Here is a 10,402-nt window from a genome sequence, read left to right as displayed (position 1 = left end):
TTAATTAAACGTACTGAACAGGAAGATTTGGGGACCCTGCGTAGTCGGTAGGTAGGTGGTAGGTAACAAATTAAATTGTGCTGAAGCAACGTCAAGGTTCAACTAATAATATTTTTACAAAGCCCTTTTAGCAATGTTCAGGCTGATGTTAACAGTGACGTCGATTCATTAGCATTTCGTTAATTACGAAACACAATACGAAAATAAAAGGGGAAAGGCAGACTTGGAGGACAGAAAGAGATGCACCCCATCTCCCTCCACTCCCTCCCTCCTGCCTTTGAAATCTTTCTGGGAGTAGCAGGTTTCTGCAAGCGCCAGGAATCCGGTCTCATTAAAGCGCGGGGCGCTGCAAAGCCAGGGCGTTCCCAGCTGGGGACTGCGGGCTGCCTGAGACATGCAAACACCTGGCGTGCTCCTTGGAGGCCCTAGAGACTTCAGCCTCCTTCGGTCGGCTCCGGGGTGTTAGGCAGAAGGCTCTGGGCGGTCAGAGGGGTTTCCTGTGTGTCAGCAACTTCACTTTGCCGAAGATAGCCGGCGGAAGAGCCAAGGAACGCTGGCGGGCCAATCGCTTCGCTGCAGCCAGCCCTAGCCCGGACCCTGACCGAGTGCGCCCCGCGTCCTCCGCCGACTCCGGTAGTGGCTCCGGGGCAGAACGAAGACCAGTTCTCCCCGAAGACGGCTCCGGCCCGGGGCGAACAGCCTGGAGAGCGCGGGCAGGCAGCCGGGCGGGCTTCCCGGAGGCACGCCCCTCTCCTCCCCGCGGCGCGCGGACTCGCCCGGCGCCCAAACTCCGCCCACCCTCGCGGGGAGCCTGGCTCGCCGTCCGGCCGCCTGCACTCCAGACTGAGCAGGTCTCTAGAAGAGCCTGCGAGATCAGCCCGACTGCCAGCCGGACGCCATCCAGAAGCGCACGAGTCCGCGGCCACGCGCGCTCCGATGGCCCCCAGAAGCTGAGGGCCGCGGGGCGCGGGCCCTAGACCCGAGCTGCTGGCTTGCAAGGTAGGGAGAAGGAAGATGCCCAAGCGAAGTTGATCTTCGGGGGAAGGAGGCTGGGGCGCGCCCTCCCCACGCCGGAGCGCAGCGCAGCGAATTTGGCTCAGCCTCACTGAGCCCCCCGGCGCGCTCTCCGGCGCGAACCCGCGGTCCCTCGGGAAAGCGCGGTCGGAAAGTTGTCGGTGTCCTGAGCGCCCTGTTGTGTAACCTCGGCGCTGCCGGCCGGACGGGGAAGTTGCGGGTCCACCGGCCAGCCGGGTTCGGTCGCCGCTCGGGGCGGATTTCATGGCCCGCGGCGAGCGCGGGGCCGGAGCCGGCGTGGGCGAGCCCCCGCGCGCCGCCTCCCGCAGGGATCCCCGGCTCCCGCTCCCGTCTGCTCGCCCGCCTTTCCGATGCTCGCTGCGCCCCTCGCCGCCGCCGCCGCCCTCCTGCCGCCGCTTGTCCCTGGGAGCCGCCGCCTGAGTCGGGGAGGAGAGAATGGCCGAGGTGCTGTGGCCGGCGGTCCCCAACGGGACGGACACTGCCTTCCTGGCCGACCCTGGTTCGCCCTGGGGAAACAGCACAGCGACTTCCACCGCCGCCGTCGCCGGCCCGTTCAAATGCGCGCTGACCAAGACAGGCTTCCAGTTCTACTATCTGCCAGCCGTCTACATCTTGGTGTTCATCATCGGCTTCCTGGGCAACAGCGTGGCCATCTGGATGTTCGTCTTCCACATGAAGCCGTGGAGCGGCATCTCCGTGTACATGTTCAACTTGGCCCTGGCCGACTTCTTGTACGTGCTGACCCTGCCGGCGCTCATCTTCTACTACTTCAATAAGACCGACTGGATCTTCGGGGACGCCATGTGCAAGCTGCAGAGGTTCATCTTCCACGTGAACCTCTACGGCAGCATCCTGTTCCTGACCTGCATCAGCGCGCACCGGTACAGCGGCGTGGTGTACCCGCTCAAGTCCCTGGGTCGGCTCAAGAAGAAGAACGCGGTCTACGTCAGCGTGCTGGTGTGGCTCATCGTGGTGGTGGGCATCTCCCCCATCCTCTTCTACTCCGGCACCGGCATCCGGAAAAACAAGACCGTCACCTGCTATGACACCACCTCGGACGAGTACCTGCGAAGCTACTTCATCTACAGCTTGTGCACGACCGTGGCCATGTTCTGCGTCCCCTTGGTGCTCATTTTGGGCTGCTACGGATTAATTGTGAGAGCTCTGATTTACAAAGACCTGGACAATTCGCCTCTGAGGAGGAAATCCATTTACCTGGTGATCATTGTACTGACGGTGTTTGCTGTGTCTTACATCCCTTTCCACGTGATGAAAACAATGAATCTGAGGGCCCGGCTGGATTTTCAGACCCCAGAAATGTGTGCTTTCAATGATAGGGTGTATGCCACTTATCAGGTGACAAGAGGTCTAGCAAGCCTCAACAGCTGTGTGGACCCCATTCTCTATTTCTTGGCAGGAGACACTTTCAGAAGGAGACTCTCCCGAGCCACCAGGAAAGCTTCCAGAAGAAGCGAGGCAAACTTGCAGTCCAAGAGTGAGGACATGACACTCAATATTTTATCGGAGTTCAAGCAGAATGGAGATGCAAGCTTGTGAAGATGCAGGAATCCCCAAACACCCACTTTGTAACATGGTAGGATGCTTCATAGAGCCAAGCGCCTTTTTTCCCCTTTCAGTTTCTAGTGAGTTTAGAGAAACTTCAAACCAAGAAGGCAGTGAATTAACAAATAAAATAGAAGTGGAAATGCCTACACCCACACTTAGCTTGTTTGGATTTGCTTTCTAACCAGAAGTTAGACTTCTGGTCTAACTTCCTTCGCTCAAGGGCTTCCTTCTTTCTAACCAGAAGTATGTAACATACAGTTATACTGCCCTACTTAAATATTTACTTTCTCTTCTGCCTTTAAAATTTGCAAACTCTTCTCTTTAAAGTGTACATGAGTACTGAAGCTATTTGGATATTCATATGTTTTCCAAGAAAACTGACCACCTGAAACCTGAGTTTGTGATTTGTCGATATTAATATTTTCTCCAAGAAAACTGACCACCTGAAACCTGAGTTTGTGATTTGTCGATATTAATATTTTCTCCAAGAAAACTGACCACCTGAAACCTGAGTTTGTGATTTGTCTAGTCTTTATCGTCTTTAATAATCTGAGGTAGGAACAAATTGAAACTTCACATTCTTAGATTAGAGTCATAGACCAAAATACTAAAGTCAGTTCATTCAGTAGCAGATGAACAGATTGCTGCCAGGTGTCTTTTTTTGGTCCTGTAAGCATAGGTGGTAGCTGGCTGAATTTCTCTGGAGAATTGAATAGAAAAATCAAGTCAATGAATTTACAAGTCTCCCAAGTGATTATCTCATGATGGTTTCTAGAAAACTGCTTACTCTGTGTTGGGTGCTAAATGTTTGTGGATGGAATTTTCTGTACATTATCTTACAGGTAAAATGCCTTCAAAATAATCTAAGTGTATGTACTTTGCTTGTAAACACCACAAACTCTGTTAGACTTCCTGTGACAAAGAGCTTTTACTTGCACCACCGCTGTGCACTGCCCAAGGAGTATGTTTGTGTTCCAGTACAAATGCTCACTTCCATCTGTAAAAACAATTTTAAAAATCACAGATAGATTACAGATCAAAGTTGAATAGCTATTAGCAAGTTGAGGGATGTCGGCTGGAGGGAGAGTGTTGACAGTCATCCATAATGCATAGCCTGCAAGCATGTTCTCAAATGTATGAGGGACCAAGAAGGGGAGATGACATTTTTAGAATAAGGGTTTTAGTTTAAATTAATTATGGTGTAAAAGCTCGCTCGCTCTCTTTTTTTTTTTTTTGGTTTCTTCCAAATGCTGGAAAACATGGAATGCAGTGTAACAAGAAGGCAGAATGTGCATGGATTGTATTAGTAGAATGAGGTGCTATAATGCTTTGCTGGGTCTTACATCCTCACTTTTGAAGGGAAAACTCCAAACATATGGGAAAGGGAAATATGAAGAATTAAATTTAAATACTTGAAGTACCACAGCACTACAAAGTGAGGTGTAGAAACTACTAATCAGACTAATAATAGTTTAATCGAGTACTACTGGACAGTGTTTTATATTTTACCTCTGTCAGACAGTAATGACAAATCTATTAAATACTTCAATAACTTTCATAATGATTTTCAGTGAATAGTGAATTGCTGCATTTCTGGCCCTTGAAATGGTCAAATTCGAAATATGTAGAATAATGAGTGAGGTGACCGTTTACAACACCAAATAAATCCGATATCAAAGGAATTTCTCATGGTGAAGACACGCCAACAAACCCGCATCAGAGTCTGCAACTGATGGTGGGGAAACTTGTTTGAAAGCACTTTATATGTAAAGCTGTTTGGGGCTGCGTCCAAGGTAAGAACCTTAGCGCCCTGCGGGACCTGGTGATAAAAAAGTCAGAGCTGGGCTTCAGTTCTTGCAGCATCTGGATGGATTGCAGATTTGTGAACCCTGCAGTTTCTTAGACTTTCTCCGACTACTAAGACCAATGAGTAAAAGCTGAAAAGCTGTGTTTAACCATCCTAAAGAGTGCGACTTTTCCCCATGTTCAGTGTTAAGGCACAGAATTATAAAAACCAAATCAAGCAGAAACCTTTCAAATATCCTACCTACATCTCATTTTGAGGAAAGAGAAGTGTTAGCTAGGTTCTCATTTGATTACGATCCTGCAGTATTGTCTGTTGTGGAACCCTAAAAGAAAAAGACTGAGCTATGTCATGAATGTATTACCCCTGTCAAATATCATGTGCAATGAGACATGATTAATACCACTAAATTGGCCAGAGTGGAAATATCAAAGCCCGTGCCATCCTTGAACTTGAAGGCTAATGGTACACATTTCTATAATATTCCTTCACCATATTATTTACTTTAGTATTCTTCCTTTTAGATCTGAAGATGCCCAGCCTGGTTTACAGAATATGTTAGGTACATTGATTCAGCTTCCAGGGAATTTTTGGAGTGTGGCTCCGGTGTGGATGTGAGCAGGGACTAGAAATGCCCTTTTACTTCTTGACATGCTATTTCCACAGTGTTTCTTCCTTAGCGTCATGCATCACGTCGTGGACAATGATGACATGCAGTTGCCTGCCTAATAGTGACAAGAATGATCTCTCTAACCCCTTCCAGGCACGAAGTGGTCTCTGGGATGAGTCTGCTAATGATGAAACCATACCGAGTGTCAAGATAAAGCGGTGATCTCTTGGCTGAAGATCTAATGCATGGCTTATGAAAAAGAGTGGGTATTTTACCAGTACAGGCAGAAATCTGTTGGCATTTTGATAAAAAGGAAAGCTAAAATTACAGAATGTAACAGTTAACTAAATTTCACACTGCAAAACTGAATGCCAAAGTGTTTTATGGCTCATCAGGTGGCACCTTTGACCCACTGAACATCAGTGTGTGAGTTTGCATTGAAACGCTAAACACACAGACCCAGGAGAGATACACCATGAGAGTAGAATTTGGAGTTAAAATGGGGATATTGCCCATTGGCCAGCTATGGGACTTCTTGACCCTGTCAAGACCACTCTCCGTGGATTAATTAATAGGGTTGGATGATATCCATCTGTTGGGGCCTTAAGGGATGTAGTAGAGAACTACAGGCAGCCAGAGGTGCATGAAATCTGCTACTGTATTTTCCAGGACTGCTGGATACCAGTCCTTGGCTAAAAGAACTCGTACAAAGTTCACCGGTTGTGAAATGGATATGACCTGTAAGTTTTCTGTCTCCTCAGGGCAGTGCACTATACTGCCTCTGGATATCAGAGATGCCAGTGCTTACAGCAGCTGGAATTGGACTTGTGAAAATAAAGGTGTGTAACTAGTTAGAGATATAGTAAAGCTTTAACTTTGCTGGTCAAATTGTAACTATCATAATAGTATTTATTGATGAAGCTCACAGTCCTTCCATTGTACAGATTGAAAAACTTTCTTGAAAGTTCCAACATACTGATGTAAATTGTATTTATTACAATGTATAATATTAATATGTCACATTGGTGTATTTTACATAATGTATGATGCAAAAAAAATGAGTTACTATATATTATGATGCTTTTCAAATATCAGTATCTTGAAATGTTTTAAGTTTTCAGATTTTTTTAATCTAAAATATGAAAATCTGTTTTGTGATACAAGTGATTCATTTTCTCTAGAAATGCTTTTGCACGTTTATCTTTTCATTTAGGGTTCTTCCTACATAGACACAATTTGGTGTCAAACTTTCATTAGGATCAATAGTAAATACAGAATATCTTAGCCAAACTGGATCTGTATTGGCTACATTTTATATACTGTTATAGAAGTGTTTATGTTGTCTTTTCAATACGTTTGGAATTGTATCCCCAAATACAGTCAGAGTTTCCCATTTCTAAGTGCAAAAGTTTTGTCCTAAATTCAGACGACATCACTTATGTTTTAGAAGTCTGGTGAGATGGGCACTGTAGATACAATATTAGCATTTAAGGAGATACTTAAGGGAGATGGAGAGAGAAAGAGACAGCTGGTATAATCAATTACTCTGCTCAATTCTGCTTCAGTTTCTATGTTGTGTTTCTTCTTAAGGTGAAATAGCATAATCTTAATTTCTTTGAGATAAAGTGTCTAAGTAGCACACTACCAGCAAGTTCAACATTGCTAGTGATTTTAATGTTTTCTCTGTTCATTTAATAACTTTAATTCCAACTTTTACAATAATATCTATATATTATTTGCTGAATCCTGTTACAGTTTTAAAATAAATTCTGTTGTACATGGTATTGTACACATCATTACAAATTAATATGAAGGGGAATATATATTACATATCAAAAAATTGTGAATTTGAACTCTAGTATGTGTTAGTGCTTTTGCAAAAATGTTTATTTTTATAATATGTGTGATTTTAATATAGGTAATTGAACTAGATTTCTTTGTGATGAATAGTGCCATTGAATGACTGGTATGGAAACAGTGTTACTTGACATTTTGTGCTTTCTCAGGTGTATCTGTATCAGTGGTAGCTTAACAGATTCCAGACTAATTGTGCATAATTGTGTTTTAAAAGGAACGTACGTTTCCTGTAAGTTTGCATGCAGGAGTGTACAACTTGGTGTGTGTGTGTGTGTGTCCACAGCATGGCAGCCAGCGTTGTCTCTGCTGTTGACAATGACAGCAGAGCTCTGCTATCATCGTGGTCATTAGAATTATACCCTCCATAGACAATTAAAGCCGGAAGAATCTCAATAAAACTGTGAAATGTGGTCTGATGGCTTCTATTATTACAGCGTTAATTCTTGCAACTTTCCTCAAATTTGGACCCGTCCTGTTGTGTGTGCACACCAAGTCACTTCAGTCATGTCTGACTCTGTGCGACTCTTTGGACTGTAGCCCGCCAGGCTCCTCCGTCCATGGGATTCTCCAGGCAAGAACACTGGAGTGGTTGCCTTGCCCTTCTCCAGGGGATCTTCCCGATCCAGGGATTGAACCCGTGTCTCCTGCAGCTCCTGCAGTGCAGGTGAATTCTTACCTGGTGAGCCCCTGGGAAAGCCCACTGCACTGGCTGGCAAATACTATAGGATGTATTGAATTAGTATAGGCATCTCTTAACAGGCAGCCTGGCCTGTAAAAAGTGAAGTGTTAAAGAAAGAATGCTAGTACAAGATAATTGATAAGATCATCATTATTTATTATGTAATTATTAACAGGAAGTTGACTTCGTTCTTTGAAGAAAATATGAAACATAATCATATTTCTCATACTAGTGTTCTGTGTTTAAAATGTCAGCTGTAATCTAATGTAATGTAATGCCTCCTGTAATTTTTTAATCCATGGAGGTAGTCATTCTAATAATGCTTTGTGGTTTCTGTTTATCTATTAGTCTATACTGCCTGCTTCTTCCAAGTGTGTGTGTGTGTGTGCGCGTGTGTGTGTGTGTGTGTGTGTAGCTATGCAGTGAAAAGCTATACGTGGAATGGACACATGCTTAAAGCATTGCTTTATTTTCTTTAGTGGAGAAGGTAAGCACACAATTGGTCCCTCATTGAATTTTTTGGTTGTCTGCTGAGACAAGTCCCCTGTCACAAAATCCTGTGGATAGAAAAATGCACATCTCTTGCAGCCCCTAAGATATTGTCACTCAGTTTTAACTCCTTAATTGGCTGTCTACTCCTTATTGGAAGTCTAGTATCCAGATTTCACCACTCAGAAATCCTCACTTATTAACATCAGCTTTGGTAAAGTTTTGTGGCTGTGTACATATGTTTGTGTGTTTTGTTTAGTGCATACACAGAAATTATACAGATAATTATCTTTCTGATTTAGGAAGAATTTGCCATAAAGCTCTGGGCACCCTGCAAATTTCAAAAGCACTTCAGGATTGCAGTCAGAGAACCTTCTTTCTCAAGTAAATATACTGTGTTTAATTTCTCTCTGTGATGAACTGGAAAGTTTATGTTTTCTTTTTAGGAGGTTTAAAATTTTGCCCCCAAATATGGTCCCAGTTTCTGTTTCTAAATGTAAAAAGCATGTCCTAAATTCAAAGTAGATGTGTTGTGGTTTAGAAGTCTGATGGATGGGCCATTTAAGACACAACATATGTCACTAGGAATTCATGTAAATATTAATACTGTGCTTGCTTGCTTTAACCCTGCAAGGTTATGTGGCTTTGGGGTAGACCGTGGGGACTCACATCCCCAGCCAGCCTGGTTTCTAGGACTGATGATCCAAACGACAGCTGTGGATGGAGTCAGGCCCCTGGGCTGAGCAGCTGCCAGCACTGAAGTCCCTTAGAAATGGACATGGGTAAGGGGCGGGGAGGGAGGGGCGGTGGGAGGCATGTGGAGCAGTCGGTACTGCACTGAGGGTACTGCACTGAGGGGAAAATGCCTTTCCTGCTTGCCGGATGAGAAGGTGGAGATGCCTGATGATAGATTAAAACAGGAGGAGGTTCGGGGGATGATCCCACCCGGTCACCACCTGAGTAAAATTTTCGTGGTTAGAGGTGGAACTTGCAAAAACTCAGGCTTCTCACTCCTATTAACATTCTTCCCACCTCCTACGGCTCTCCAAAGTGTGGATCTTGACCCACTGATGGGTCAAAAATGAGTATAGTGGGTTATGATAGATACTCTTTCACATAATAGAACAGATCAGAATCTGTAGTCAGTGAATAAGGCTTTGTGATTTCAATTTCAGACACACACACACGCACATGCTCACATATGCTATATATATATATACACATACACATGTACATATCCTGAGTCACACTGGACATTTAATTTCTTACCGAGGACCTGGTCAAAAAAGTTAAAAAATTCCAGTACTCTACATGGAGTTACGGAATAGGGCATGAGAGATTGTTTTTCAAAGCTCATTTTAAATCAACACAAAGAATCTTAGTTATTCATTTTGTCACATGCATTCTCTTTTTTAAAATGTTGTTTTTTTTCTCTAGATTTCACTTGAAATTCCCAAAGAGAAGACTAAAGCAGAATTTAGCCTGCATCTAGAGATGGTTATTTGCAGTTAAAGATAGTATAACAAACTCTGTACACTTTGACAGCTTAACTCTTCATACTGTTCCCTCGGTTTTGAACAGTTAACAGCAAAATAGCAAATGTCCACTATGTGTAAGAACATTGGCTTTGCAGTCAGAATGCCTTAGGTTTGAAGCTACCTCTGCCATTTACTACTTCTGTATCGTGGGCAAGTTAATTCAGCTGTCTTGGTTGAGTTTTTCTCAACTATAAAATGTCTAATAATTTGCATCTCCTAAGATATTTAGGAGAATTAAGTGAAATAAAATATGCAAAGTCTATCATACAACACACACTTAATAAATGGTAGATCTGTAATTCTTGAGGCTGCTAAGGTTTTGCCACTCTGCATATTATTTTGTTATTATTGTATTATTATTATGTTTTTATTAATGGAGATATTAAAATTTGTTTTATTTCATGCCATGGAGGCTTTGTGATTCTAGAAATTAACATCATGAGATTGAGAGTAGGTCTCTTAGAAATTCATGCTGTGGGATTGAGTGCATTTGAAATTGCTCTTTTTAGAGAAATACAAATATGATAGCTCTTATATGTGAAATCTAAAAACAAGTGACACAAATGAACTTTTTTTTACAAAACAGAAATAGACTCACAGACAGGGAGAACAAACTTATGGTTACCAAAGAGGAAAATGGAAGAAGGGATACACTGGGAGTTTGGGATTAACGGGTACGCAGTACTATATATAAAATAGATAATCAACAAGGACTGCCTGTATAGCACAGGGAACTATATTCAATGTCTTCAATTCAGTTCAGTCACTCAATCGTGTCCGACTCTTTTTGACCCCATGGACTGCAGCACGCCAGACCTCCCTGT

General features: G+C 43.7%; 1 protein-coding gene across 2 annotated transcripts; it reads left to right on the top strand.

The window, feature by feature from the left end:
- Positions 1-836: 836 nt before the first annotated feature.
- P2RY1 (purinergic receptor P2Y1) lies at positions 837-7,283 on the top strand. 2 transcript variants are annotated; one of them, XR_010664225.1, is made up of 2 exons: positions 837-3,155; positions 5,169-7,283. XR_010664225.1 is itself a non-coding variant. In XM_065943066.1 (2 exons), the coding sequence occupies exon 1, from the start codon at positions 1,471-1,473 to the stop codon at positions 2,590-2,592; it is 1,122 nt and encodes a 373-aa protein (XP_065799138.1). In that variant the 5' UTR covers positions 837-1,470; the 3' UTR covers positions 2,593-2,629; positions 5,169-7,283. The 2 variants fall into 2 exon arrangements, 1 of the variants encoding a protein (XP_065799138.1); XM_065943066.1 differs by having other exon boundaries at positions 837-2,629.
- The last annotated feature ends 3,119 nt before the right edge of the window (positions 7,284-10,402 follow it).

The sequence above is a fragment of the Muntiacus reevesi genome, chromosome 8, assembly GCF_963930625.1.
Source record: "Muntiacus reevesi chromosome 8, mMunRee1.1, whole genome shotgun sequence".
Taxonomy (NCBI): Eukaryota; Metazoa; Chordata; class Mammalia; order Artiodactyla; family Cervidae; genus Muntiacus; species Muntiacus reevesi.
The sequence above is the reverse complement of the archived record's forward strand: the minus strand, read 5'-3'. Positions and strand labels throughout refer to the sequence as shown.

Coding starts and splice junctions, on each gene's coding strand:
- P2RY1 (XM_065943066.1), top strand. CDS start 1,471: ATGGCCGAGGTGCTGTGGCCGGCGGTCCCCAACGGGACGGACACTGCC.